The sequence below is a fragment of the Hypanus sabinus genome, chromosome 2 (genome assembly GCF_030144855.1).
Source record: "Hypanus sabinus isolate sHypSab1 chromosome 2, sHypSab1.hap1, whole genome shotgun sequence".
NCBI lineage: Eukaryota > Metazoa > Chordata > Chondrichthyes > Myliobatiformes > Dasyatidae > Hypanus > Hypanus sabinus.
In genome coordinates, this window is record NC_082707.1 from 44,054,500 (window position 1) to 44,069,052 (window position 14,553).

Here is a 14,553-nt window from a genome sequence, read left to right on the forward strand (position 1 = left end):
CTCTCCAAACAGTACGGACAACCCATGGTCCCACCACCATTTCGTCAGCACTAATTGGAACTCGAACAACGACCTCCAGGCTAGCAACAGCAGCCACCCCACCCAACACACATGCAGCGATAACCAGCAATCGCACACCCACAAAGGCACACCAGCTCTTCGCCGCAGACACAATTTAAAGAGGGTGATCACACAGCTTCCACAGAAATCAACCCCGGACGAGCACCCCTCAATGTAACCCCTGGGTTGCCTCAGGCTCGCTCAGCTCGTTCTCGTCTATGGGGAGCAGCCTTCGGCCCCGCCAAACTGGGTAATCAGCTGGTGTGGATGCTGTGTGATGTTCCCGCCTCGCCCAAAACCAGACAGTACACCATATGCGATTAAATGAGTACAATTTATAAAGGTTACTATAACTAAGTGATTAATAACGATACAGTATATATGAAGAGAAAATTAAAGAAAAGGCGCCAAACTTATCAAAGTCCAAACCACTTCGTGCACAGCTGTTGGAGCTCAATTACTGAAGTCTTCTGGCCACCATTCGATCCCCTCCGAACTCCTCGACTCGCAGCTCAGGACCCTCCGAACTCCTCGACTCTCCAAACAGCTCAGGACCCTCTGAGTGGTCAACCAAGCACATCTAGCTTCATCCCCCCCCCTCCTCGGAGAATCTCCCGGCCTCGGACCCCCCTTTGGGGTCCGATCCTCGCCCAGCTTAGAGCATTGCGTCCTCTCTCTCGACCCCCTCGCACCGATCTGCCCAAAAGCCCGTCAACAAAAGCTTACAGACTCAGAAGAAAGAACATTAATCCCCATTTGGTTTACAAAGGAATACCATTCTTGTTATCAGTAAATTAGCATTCCTGCTAGTTAAGAAAAAGAAGAAACTCTCTTTACACATACTTTTCCTTTTTCTTCTTGATTAAATTCATCACCTCTGTCAACATCCAAGCTTCTCTTAAGTTGCCATCCTTGTCTGACCTTCTGACAGGAACGTCCCTGTCCTGTATTCTATGCAATTGGTCTTTAATCACCCTCCACATGCTGGATGTGGACTTGCCCATAAACAGCTGTTCCCGGTTATCTCTCCTCAGTTCTTGCGTAATGCTCTCATAATTTGCCCTGCTCTGAAATAATACTCTCCCACATGGCCCATGCTTATCGTTACCCATAGCTATCTTAAGACTTAATGAGTTGTGGTCATTGTTCCCTAACTGCTCACCCACTGAAAGGGCGGTCACTTGGCCAGGCTCATTACCCAATACTAGACCCCATAACGACAACCTTATTATTTTTACAGCTTTTCTTAACCTGCTGCATTATCTGTTCCTCAGTGTCCCAGTGGCTATTGGGGGGTGGCGGGGGGGGGGGCGTTGGTCTGCAGTACAATCCCATTACAGTGATTGCTCCCTTCCTATTTTTGAGTTCTACCCACACAGACTCAGCAGAGGAGCCCTCCATTATGTCCCCTCTGAGTGCATCTGTGATATTGTCCAATTAGTACTTCGGCCCTGGCCTTTAATCTCCCTGTCTCTTTTCTAAAATATTGAAACCCTGAAACATTAAGCATCTGTTCTTGTCCCACCCACCTACCCCTGCATGAGTGACCTAGTTGTCCTTGTACATAAGCCACCAAAAGTTAGTGTGTGGTTTCAGCAAGTGGCTCAAACGATAAATGTATGTTGACGTTTTTGTGTTAGGATTTGAGTACAGAGGTAGAGTTGTTGCATCCAAACTGTATAAGAACACAAACGGAATATTGTGTTTTGGAAGGATACGCCCATGATTGGGAGAGTACAGCAAAGAATGGCCAGGTTGATTCCTGGGGTGAAGGGTTGATTGTAGAAGGAAAGATTCAACACAGAGGCCTTTATTCCCCAGAGCTTAGAGTGAATATGATCTCTTAGGGGGTTTGTTGGTATAGACACAAAATCGATGTTTTCCCTGATGAGGAAGTCCAGATCCTTCAGTACCAGTCTTGAGATAAAGGGGTTGTCCATTCACGTGAGAAGATTTTTTTTTCATCTAGCTGATGGTGAATCTTTGGAATTTGCTTTTCTAGAGAGCTGTGGAGTTGTTTATTAAAATGTCAAGACAGAGTTTTGGACATTGGGGAGTTAAGGAAAATGGCACTGGTGAAATAATCAGCCTTCAGCAATGATCTGGGATGAATGGCTAGCTTCTGCTTCTGGTTCCATTTCTTGTGTCCTTGCATTTTAGTAACATTTACAAAGATCATTGTGTAGAGTAAGGAGATGACAGGTTTGTCATAGTGATGATGACTTGCAAAGTTTGCAGCATTTGTGACAGTACTAGATGTGAAGCAGCATGCATGATGCTTGCATAATTTGAAATGATCTTTTTACAGTGGAAGAACTGCATAATATCAAAACTCAGGCTCTATCTTATTAGATTTTCTCTAATAATATATATTATTAATATAATAATAATAATATTGCACTTACTTAATTAATTATTAGTAATTATTATATTATTACACTGTGTGGCTTCTTTCTGACAGTGCTGACTTAGAGTTTCACTATGTTAGTTACTCATACAAATATTAAAAAGTTAAATGTTAACTGATTGGCTAGCATTTCCTATATATACTTCAATCAAGTACACAGCTTAAGCTCTTTCAGATAAAAGTTTTCAATTTTTAAAGTGAGCATTGTGGGGAGAAAATTTATAAAATCTGTTTGCTCTATAACTACTCTGCACTACATCAAAAAGCTAGAATAATATTTTCTACAGAAAAGCTCTGCATCCTCAGGGGATCTGAGACCACAGACAGATACATAGAGAGATATGCACACAGATAGACAGACAGGCAGTAAAGCATGTGTGTACCCTGATGCAGACAGGCAGACCTGGCTGGCATTGGGTATTTTAATTAACTCTAATGTACAATTAGAGAGAAAAGCATCACGACTAAAACAGACTATACATTGCTGATAAGCGCTGATGCTCTGAATGTAAAAGGAGGTTATGTGTAGGTGTTTTTAATTGCTGAGAACATTTGAACAGCAGTTCAACCTTTGTACCTGGTTTCCAATTTTCCAGGTAAATGTTGAAGACACTATTGAAATGTTACCAAAATCAAGACGCGCTCTTACTATTCAGGAGATTGCTGCACTTGCAAGATCATCTTTACACGGTATGTGTGCATTAATAATTAATTGTATTTATATAAGCATGCTTTAGAATCCATTGACTTAAATTTTGCCAGAAAATACTGCTGATGCTGGAGGAATGAAATTCAAATGAACTGCTGGAAATGGTAGCACTCACAAAAAGAGAAATAAAGGTTCTGACTGTTGACCTTTCATGACAGCTGAGAAATTATAACTGTAAGTTGCAGAGGAAGTGGGGAAAGGTGGTGAGAACGAGAGAGAGAGAGAGAGAGAGAGAGAGAGAGAGAGAAAATAAACACCAGCAGAGACTGAATGATAGAAATTGAGGCTGGTAAGGGCAAATGAATGACAACCACCAGTCTTGTTTGTTTGGGTGCGAAAAGGAGTACGTGAATGAAATCTAAATAAGGGGACAGGGAAAAACTGAGTTCTGGAACTGAGATACAACACTGGAATAGGGAATCATCAGAAAATGTTGAATTCAGCATTGAACTGCAACGTGCCTGAATTGAAAAGGATGTGCAGTACTTGGAACTTCTACTGGGCTTCAAGGAGGAGCTTGAAGAGGAATGGAGAGTTGAAGTTTTGGGTCACTGCTTTACTCTGAATGCAGGCGTTGTGCAAAACAGCCAATCCATCTGCTTTGGTTACCTTAGGTTTGTGAGCATCAGGTACAGCGTGTAAAATAGAACAAGTACATTTCACTTGGAATCTGACCTTTGACCTCCTGAAGTGAAAAAAGCAAATATATCTTATCTCGGTAATGTTAGTAGTCCTTTGGATTTGAAGAAGACACGTTGAAAACTGCGTGATGGAGGTTTAAGTGGAACAGCCTTTGCACGGGGCAACCCCACTTTCTCGGCTGAAGAGACCTTGATCCAGTGGTACGGACAACTGTTACGGCCGGAGACCTCTCCTACTGCAGTGGATGACCAGGACATTTAGGTGTCTTCTAGTGCTCTTAGCGCTCCACAACGCCTGCTGGCCAGCCTTCTTGACCATTGGACCATTATCGGTCTCCTCTGCTCAATCTGCCAGGGCCAGACTTCACACGCTGGGACAGACAGATCCCCTACCTCACCGACGGTCGAAGACCCATCAGCTGCCCTCACCTGGTTTGGCCTATCTGCCGAAACGGTTTATCGGGGTGTGGCCGATGCGCGTGTTACAGCTACTTGGAGCCAAAGGTGATAGCTGAGCACCAGGCGGGGACCAAAGGTGGACAAGCTGTCCTGAAAAAGGGCATGGCAGGCCCCTCCACCACCAGAGGTGCGACCCTAGACACCCCATACACTCTTAAGCTATGTTTATACCATGGTGCCCCAGGTGGAAAATGCTCGGCAACCATTACAGGGATGTAAAGTGGACCTGGAGTCACAGCAGAAAGGCAGGGGGAGAAATGGAGCCTGAATGAATTTCCCTGCAGTGCCTGAGGTCAAGGATTGCAGGTGGAGATCTCTAGAGATGTCTGATGGGGGATGAGGGTAGGGCATGGCTTGCTTTGCTGTTGTTGTGCCTGTTTTTTAGTATGTTGGCTGCATATTGTTCTTCTGAACATTGTGGGCGTGCTGTGTTGGTGCTGGACGCATGGCTATGCTCGGACTGTGTTGGTTGGTAACACAAACAATGTGTTTCCTTGTATGCTTCAGTGGACGTGTGACTAATTAATCTAATCTACGAAGGCAGTGCGTCTATTTTTCCCTTCAACCCTCCATTGATGTAGCTCATTGGACATGGTGGGCATTGAATGATGATCCATTTGTACACCATTTGGAAATCTGGGTGTCGGTGGGTTTGTAACGGTTCCAGATATCCCATCCCCAGTGTGCCAAAGCAGATGTATTTCAACACTGAAGCATTAAATAATTGGACACGTGTATGTGCAAACAACTGCTCAACTTATTAGGCAGAATAGAATACTTATGAAAATACTCCAGGTGTGATTGCATCTGAAGCTAATCTCAGAGGATTTACTTTTTCAACTGCCTATATTCAACTGCCACATACCTGTAAGGAGAAACTTTGCAATCCCAGAGAAAGCTCTAGAAAAATAAATCTTGGTTCCATTTGGATTTTTTCTGACTTCCATAACTGTCAATGACAGTAATAATATGATGGTCAAACAACAGAAAATCTGCAGATGCTGGAAATCCAAGCAATGCACACAAAATGCTGGAGGAACTCAGCAGGCCAGGCAGCATCCATGGAAAATAGTGAGCAGCCGACATTTCAGGCTGAGTCCATCAGGACTGGAAAAAGGGATGAGAAGTCAAAGCAAGAAGGTGGGAGGAAGGGAGGAAGAAATACACAGTAGTAGGTGATAGGTGAAACTGGGAGAGGGGGCGGAGCGAAGTAAAGAGCTGGGAAGTCAGTTGGTGAAAGAGTTACAGGGGTGGAGAAGGGGGATTCTGATAGGCAAGGACAGAAGACGATGGAAGAAAGGGAAGGGAGAGGAGCACCAGAGGATGGTGATGGGCAGGTAAAGAGATAAGGTGAGAGAGTGAAATGGAAATGGGGAATGGTGAAGGAGAAGGGATGGGGTGCAACTACCCGAAGTTCAAGAAATCAGTGTTCGTGCCATCTGGTTGGAGGCTGCCCAGATGGAATATATGATGTTGCTCCTCCAACCTGAGTGTGGCCTCATTGTGACAGTGGTGGAGGCCAGGGAGTGACATGTCAGAATTGGAATGGGAAGTAGAATTGAAATGGGTGGCCTCCAGGAGATCTCGCTTTTTGTTGGTGAAGTGGTCTCCAAATCAACGTCGGGTCTCACCGATATACAGGAGGCCACACTGGGAACACTGAATACAATAGATGAACCCAAGAGGCTCACGAGTGAAGTGTCACCACACCTGGAAGGTCTGCCTGGGCCCCTGAATGGTAGTGAGGGAGGAGATGCAGGGGCAGATGTGGTACTTGTTCTGCTTGCAAGGATAAATGCCGGGGGGAGATCAGTGAAGAGGGACAAATGGACAAGGGAGTCTCATAGGGAGCGATCCCTGTGGAAAGCAAAAGGTTGGGGGGGGGAGGGGAAGGATGTGCTTGGTGGTGGGATCCCATTGGAGGTGGTGGAAGTTATGGAGAATTATGTGCTGGACACAGAGACTGGTGGGGTGGTAGGTGATGGAGTTTGACAAATGTACAAATAAAATCAGATTATATGAATTTAAGGAAGATGCTGCTTGCTTATCTGTGTATAGAAGAGGTTACTCCATTAATAAATTTGAACTTAAAATTACCCTATGTTGTTTGAATCAGAATCAGATTTGATACCACAGGCATGTGTCGTGAAATTTGTTAATATTTCTCCAGTTAATCCAAGAGTAAAATCACAGCCCTAACATTTCAGTATTTCTTATTTTCTTGGATCTTGTTGCAACCTTCTGTTACAATATTTGGAGGATAAGCAGGTTTTACTTTCTTTTTCACATCTTTATCATTTATATTTTGGAATTTTGGTTTCCTGAACTCCAAGCCATGTTTTGTCCATGGTGAAGTCAAGATGCAACTGGGCCTTTTGCTTTGCCCTGTTTAAAAGCAGCTTATCCTTGTCCTGTATCCTTAAAACCTGCTTCTTCTTCTTGATAAGTGTGAGACTTGTACATTTGTAATGATGAAGGTAGGTTTGTGTTTAATTAATGTTGATGTTTACACTTTATACCAATTTCTTTATACAACTCTTTGGAATTGCATTAAAAGAGATTAATTCAGTAATTGAATATTTAAATCAGGGTCTGTCCTTTCATTGTTTGGTGCATTCTTTGAAGATGACCACACTTTCCATGTGTTTATTTTTCTGAAGGAGTTTCTTATTGTTTCTCCAGGTTTTTCCCAGGTGGTGAAAGACCATGTAACCAAGCCTACAGCCATGGCTCAGGGTCGGGTTGCTCATCTCATCGAGTGGAAAGGTTGGTGTAAGCCAATGGAGTCGCCGATGACTCTCGAGATTGATTTCAATTCCTACTCCGACTTAAGCGAAGGTGAACAGGAAGCACGATTTGCAGCAGGTAAATCCAGTCCTTAGATAGACACCAGTGCAATGAAACCACTGTAATGCAGCCCCTAGACAGCTCACTTCATGCAATGCAATCTGTTTGGCCCTTAGAGAGAAAAATTATATATTTTGAGATTGTGCTGATGAGTGTTCTCAATGATAATTATATTGTCATCTTATGCTAAGTACTATTCTAAATTATCTGTATTATTAGAACTGGTTGTGTCATTAATTCATAGTTTTTTTCTTGTGCAGTGGCTAATGTTAATTTCGCACCCTCTTAAATTTATTTCTTTTTAGAGATGGATTTCATCCTTAAAAAAATTACTTTTTCCTCCACTTCTAATGGTCTCTTGCACTTTAACAGTTTATTAATTCCTGAGTATTGTACAGTACTGAGTGTCAGCCGAGATTTAAGTTTTTCTGTGGGGATTGAAGTTTCAAACCAGGACAATATAATGACTGCACTTGTGCACTAAAGCAATTAACAAGTAGTAAGCATAATTTCTACACTAAAGATGTTCAACCCATTCTTTTCCCCATTTGGAAAGTTGGTGCAAGTATATACATAACTGCATATATTTTTTTAGCATATGGGCACTTCCTCAGTTGAAGAATGTCCCTTCATGTTGATAAAGAAATTCATATGCATCCATGGGTAGCAGTATATCCCAGTTTGTGCATTGGTTTATGAAGGATATCAATTTTTACAGTTACAAAATTCACATGCAATGAGATCTGTGAAGTTCATATCCTGCTACACAGGAGATGATGAATGTATCTTGTAAATGATAATTGAATACATCAATGAAGTGTAGCCTTACGTGTGATGTATCTGCACTGCACTGAAATTGTGATTAAATGAAACTGTTCAAGACAGCAGTAACTGAGCTTAGTTTGTGTTCTTTTTCAAATTTCTCTCTTCCTTTTAAGGTAAAATTTTATAGTGTTTGCTTCTGTTGGACAGTGGGTTTGATAGGTTTTAACTTAGAGGTTGGCAGGGTGAAAGTTGTTTTGATAAACAGACTCACATTTCTTTTTGGATAGGCTGGTGAATAGATCTAATTCTTATTATTGTGAGTGAGAGTCTTTTCTGCTTGCTATTTATTTGCAAAAAAAAAAATGCTCACATTCTTAATTGTAGTTTGGAGCTGCACCTGCAGAATTTCAGGGAAAAGGCAGAAATATTGTTTAAATAAGTTTAGTGCTTCTGGCAACACAAGCATTCCAGAGAATGTACTTGTAATCCAACAGGTTAATTTAGAAAGGACGAGTGAGAAGACTAATCAAGAACTTACTTATACCCTGTGACTTGGCTTCCACAGCCACCTGTGGTAAGGAATTCCACAGATTCACCATTCTCTGGAAATTCCTCCTCATCTCCATTCTAAATAGACACCCCTCTATTCTGAGCCTGTCCTATCTGGTCCTATGCTCCCCCACCATAGGAAACATCCTCTCCACATCCACTCCTTTAAGACTTTTCAACATTCAATAGCTTTTAATGAGGTTCCCCACACCCCATTCTTCTGAATTCAAGTGAATACAGGCCCAGAGCCATAGAATGCTCCTCATTTGATAATCCTTTCAATCCTGGAGTCATTTTCATGAACCTCCTTTGAAACCTCTCCAAGGTCAGCACGTCCTTTCTTACAGGTAGATAAGGGTTCCAAAACTGCTCACAGTACTCCAAGTGAGGCCTCACTGGTGCCTAATAAAGTCTCAACATTACATCCTTGCTTTTATATTCTAGTCCTCTCAAAACGAATGCTAGCATTGCATTTGCCTTCCTCACCAGCGAATTAATCATTGGGGAATCCTGCGTGAGGGTTCACAAGTCCTTTCTCCCAGAGGGTTTTGGATTTTCTTTTATTTCTGTTTGCAAAAGGGTATTCAAGTTCACTTAGATGCTGTTGAGAACCATTAGTCACCGGATACACACAGAAACTTGATGTGAGGGCTGGGTAGAAGGAATGCATCACCTCACCATCTCACAGGATACCTATCTATCCCAGCAGACACCTCTTTTGTCATCTGTGGAAGAGTTTTGTCGTTTCTACATTGGCCTCGGCAGCCACCTCAAAACCCGCAAAATTGAAGTGGAAGCAAGTTACTTCAGATCCCAAGGGGTCGACAAACAAGAAGAAAAATAGATTTGTGGTATCAGTGAAATGAAAGTGAAGCAAAGTAGAGCTTGGTGATGGTTGGCGAGTGTGGGGAAGTTAAGATAAAGAGGCTCAGGTGAGCTGCTTTATAGGAGGTGAAAGATGGGAGAACATGGGATTTCGTTCAACTCTTTACATAAGAATATTGGCATGGGTTTGAGCTGTGAGCAGACTAAGCCAAGGTGGGCCTTGGTAATTTTATGATAGTAGATTTACAGGCTTGGAAGCTCTGCACAATGTGAAGTTAGTTATTATTTCTTCCAGTAAGTAGCCAGATGCCGGAAGTGAGAGGGTTGGTGACAAGTAATAGTACTTGCATAATGAAGAAGGTGAGTCAAAGCATCAGCCAGTGAGAGAATTCCATAGTGTTGTAAAGATGGGAGAGAAAAAGTGTTTTATTGATATGCTATACTTGAATTAAATAGGGGGGGGGAATGGTACTACCCCAAACAATGGCAGAAGGTTAATGGACCATGGACAATGGACAAGTTTTATATTGACTGTAGAGCAACAAAGGACACAGAGGAAAAATAATTTCAGAGCCCTGTGGAGTGGGCTCAGCCAAGCATAGTCAGTGCTGGCTGATGCCTACTTGTAGACATTTTATTAATTAAATGTGATTTAAAAAAACCTTTCAGCCCAGCTTCTTTTCTAGAAGATCTTGGACCTGTGTGAAAAAAATTGCATCTCCCTAACCAAATACGATTCAAAAAAACGAGTGAAGCATGTAGAGTTTAAACCACAGAACACTGGCCCTTGTAAAGTACCAGTTTTATTATGGTCACTAAGTGACTTAGTTTGTGAGGGTATTGCAGAAAAGTTGGGCACAGATTAGAGATTGCTGAAGACTAGATGGAATGGCAGCTTAAAAAGAGGGTCAGAGAATGGGCAATAATATCTGAAGAGGGGGAATCTGTTACATTTGTTCTTTAAAAAGGACAAATTGTGTGCTTAAAACTCTAGAGTATTTTTATTTACAGATTAACTAAATGGCTTTAGCTCGATCACATTTTAGACAAGACCTTCAGCCTGCCAATAGTGTGTGAGTGTGTGTGTGTGTGTGTGTCCCGTTCACCAACGTCACTTCCAGTTCCATCTGAATCACCAGCATCGCACACTGGGAACTGAATTTCTTTATTGTATACACAAATATAGCATATCTTCCTCCTTTGAAGAAAAATAAACAGAATAATATGTCCCCATAAACCTGCAAGAAGAAATAATGCTTCCCAACAAAAATACTTACATTAATGTTAATTGTAATGAGCGTTCCAACAGAGATATTTACATTAACTTCAATTGTAATGAACAAATACAGCCCCATATTCACTCATCATCTCTCAATTAGTCTCCGAAGTGGCTTAGTGGTCCTTTTTGGTCTGCTGTTTCTCTCCACAGATGTATTGCTTTCACTTGCTGTGTTAATATTAATGTCATTTTGAGTACTCTGAGCAACAAGTTTATTTTTCTCATCTGCTGGACCCTTTGATGTACTGACAGGTGATGTGTCACAGCTAAGGGTTGGAGCTTGTGGTCGTAGAGCCGCATGTTCTTTCTCAGAGGGGTTCCACGCTCTGTCTGGATCTGGCAGGAGTATGAAGCAACTTCCTCTTGCACATATCCTTGCATGGACTGTGCACCGGTATCGTGATCTCGGATTCGCATTTGATCTCCAGGTTTCAGGACTGGTAGGCTTTTTACAGTCTTGTTGTGATACTGTTTCTGTTTTTCTTTCCTTGTCACTTTAGCTAATTTGACCTTGTGTGCTCCTTTAGGTGTCAACAGGTTTTCATACACAGGAGGGTTAGTGTGAATACATCAACATATCAGCATTTGGGCCGAAGAGAGGCCATCCTGCAGTGGCGCACTTCTGTAAATCATCAGAAATCCTCTCATCCATCTTCTGCTTTCTTCATGAGACCCTTGACTATCTTGACCAAACTCTCTGCTAGGCCATTAAATTTTGGGTGATGTGGGCTGGGAGTTATATGTCAAAACCCCCCAATCATTAGGAAAGGACTCAAATTCACAGCTGAAGGATTGTGAACCATCTTCTGATACCACTTCTCGTGGAACCCCCTGCCTGGCAAACACAGCTTTCTGGAAGGCGATGGCCACTTCTCCGGATGTTGATTGCAGTGTTGCAACCTCTGGGTAATTGGAAAAGTAGTCTGTTACAACAATATGACTCTTCCAATTACAACCCATGAAATCCACTCCAGCTTTGAAGTACGGCCTGTCTGAAACAGAGTGTGGTGTAAGTGGTTCTGCTTGCTGCTTTGGTAAGACTTATCTCACATGAAGCAGTGTTCCGGCTGATGTCTTGATTCATTCTTCACTTTACAAACTGTTTGTTTACATTTCTCCTCACTAAGATGCCCTTTACGTATCTTCTGAAGCATTTCCTTGCGTAGTGGTACTGGCATCATAAACTTGTTCCCTTTGAAGACGATATCTTCCATTACTGACAGTTCAGCTCTGCGAGCCCAGTAACCCTAAATACACATTGGACAGTCATTCTTAGCTGTTGGCCGTCCTTTCCATATTATCTCGTTGTTTCATCTGTCCCTGCTGCTGCCCCGATCTTCTCTGTTCTATCGGGGGATATTGGAACTGAGGTAACAATCACGAGGTGTATCAGCGTTAATCTGTATATCAGTGAGACAATACATCAGCAGCAAACATATATTTTCCTGGTGTATAAATTGTCTTCACATCATATTTCTGCAATCTTATCAACCTGCACTGTATCCTCATTGGATAGCCATTCAGTGGGTTTGGACAGAATTGAGTTTATGGTCTGTCTCCATTTCAAAAGCTTTTCCATAGATGTACTGATGGAAACCTGTGCATGCATATGTGCTGGAAGGAAGCTCTTTCTCTATCTTTGCATAGTTCCTTCCGCACTTGTTAAAGACCTTGATGCATCGGCCACAGGTTGCCATTTGTCATCATGTTGCTGTAGTAGTACTGTTCCAAGGCCATACGGGAAACATCAGCCGAGCTCCTCGTACACTTTTCTGGATCAAAAAATCTTAGGATGGGCTCTTCAGTTAAGATTCTTTTCAGCCTCTGCAAATACTTTTCTTGATCTTAAGGCCAAATCCACTCATTTCGCTCCTCAAGGAGTAACCTATGTGGTGCTGACATGTAGACAGTCAAGGGACGAACTTAGCCAAGTAAGTCAACATCCCCAGGAAATGGCTCACCTCTTCTTTGTTTCAGGGCCTCTCCAGGTTTTCAATGGCTAACATCTTTTTTGGGTCAGGCTTTACTCCCACTTCCAATATGACATCTCCTATGAAACTCAGTGCCTTAACACCAAACTCATATTTTCTTTTCAAATTGTCATGACTAGCACCTGTCTCAGTTGTGCATCGTGTTCTTCCTTGGTGGACCCCGAGACAATGATGTCATCCATCATGGTCTCAGCACCAGGCATATCCTTAAAGACCATGTGGTTGGTTTTATGGTAGACTTCTGGTACAGACAGGATCCCATAAGATAAACAAAGAAAGAGATATCCATCCTCTGGTGTGTACATTGTCTCAGACTTGCCTCATCAAGCTTCATCTGCCAAAACCCAGACGACGCATCGAGTTTGATAAACCACTTGGCACCTGTAAACCGGGACGTGATCTCCTCCCATGTTTCCGATTTAACATGCTCTCTTTGGATGGCTTTATTGAGATCTCTTGGTCTAGACATATCCACAATGCTCCATTTTCTTTTCACACAATGACAGCAAGCTCACCCAATCTGTTGGTTCTTCAGTTTTCTGTGTAACAGTTAGCCATTCCATGTGAGCTAGTTCTTAATTAAGTTTGTCTGTAAGTGTAAACAGAACTTCCCAGCATGCACAGTGAGCAGGAGCTACTGTCTCATCTGCATGAACTTTGTGTACACGAGGTAAGTATCTGAGCCCTTGAGCTTTTCTGCAATCAGTTGCTGTGCCTTTAGGTGTGGCTTCTTGTGCTTGGAGGCCACCCTTTACTGGAATGTTCTCCCCAGTATAGTCTGTCACTTTTAACTTCACTGGGTACTTCTTGTTCAATACTTTGACAGTCTTGTAATCATCCATGGGTAACACATTCACCTTGGCTCCAGTGTCAAGCTTGAATGGAATTACTGTCTCATTCACACTCACTGGAACAATCCACTCTGTCTTACCAGCACCAGCAGTCTAGAGAATCCACAAAGACTTCCTACATTTCCTCTTTCAACTGTGCACTTTTCTCATGCTAGCCCCAGCTTTGCAGCACTTTGCAAAATCACTCTTCTTCCCACAATTATTACAAGATTTTCCATAAGCAGGACACTTCTTTGGAATGTGCTTACCTCCACGTTCACTGTTTGAGCCTATCTCTTGGCTATACTGTTGCTTTGGGAAACACCTTGTGATCTGCCCCTCTGTTTTCACAGCATGCCCTGTAGTTTCTGCTCTGTGCAGCTCCTTACCTTGTGCTGGTGTGGTCTCTGCTGTCCTACACATATTCCAGTCTTTTCTAGTGTTAATTCTTTTTTCACAGAGCAGGCTTTCTCTAAGTCCATTATCTGGGATTCAGCAGACTATTCTGTCTCTAACTAGTGAGTCCCTCAAATCTGCAAACTCACAGCACTTACTCAGTGTGTGAAGTTCAGCTAAGTATTTGGCAAAGCTCACACCCTGTTTCTATTCACAGGCAAGGAATTTGTATCTTTCAAACTTGATGATTTTACTTGGGACAAAATACTCCTCAAATCTTATCACCAGAGTGTTGAACGTCAGGACTGTCTCATCAGTTTGAAAGCTGTAATAGTTGTCCAAAACATCTTTGCCAATTACATGTAGAAAGATAGACACATTCAATTGTTCATCTATGCATCTGGCTCTCCTCACTGTTAAATAAGAACATAAGGTATAGAAGCAGAATCAGGCCATTTGGCCCATCGAGTCTGCTCCAACATTTCATCATGGCTGATACAATTTCCCTCTCAGGCCAAATCTCCTGCCTTCTCCCCGTATCCCTACATGCCCTGACCAATCAAGAATCTATCAACTCTGCCTTAAATAAACATAAAGACTTGGCCTCCACAGCTGCCTGTGGCAAAGAATTCCTCACATTCACCACTCTGGCTAAAGTAATTCCTCCTCAGCTGTGTTCTGAGACTGTGTCCTCTGGTCTTAGACTCTCCCACCATAGGAAACATCCTCTCCACATCCACTCCATCAAGGCCTTTCGCTATTCAATAGGTGAGGTCACATCTCATTCTTCTGAGT

The 14,553-nt window shown here is 42.5% G+C and overlaps 1 protein-coding gene across 2 annotated transcripts in view; it reads left to right on the top strand.

Moving 5' to 3' along the window:
- The window catches only part of LOC132404634 (protein FAM131A-like), an 80,387-nt gene that overhangs the window by 44,830 nt on the left and 21,004 nt on the right, over nucleotides 1–14,553 (top strand). For both annotated transcript variants that reach the window (XM_059988946.1, XM_059988943.1), the window contains exons 3-4: nucleotides 3,064–3,157; nucleotides 6,959–7,141. In XM_059988946.1, coding sequence (XP_059844929.1) covers nucleotides 3,088–3,157; nucleotides 6,959–7,141 — 253 coding nt within the window. In that variant the 5' untranslated portion in view covers nucleotides 3,064–3,087. The remainder of the gene's footprint in view (nucleotides 1–3,063; nucleotides 3,158–6,958; nucleotides 7,142–14,553) is intronic.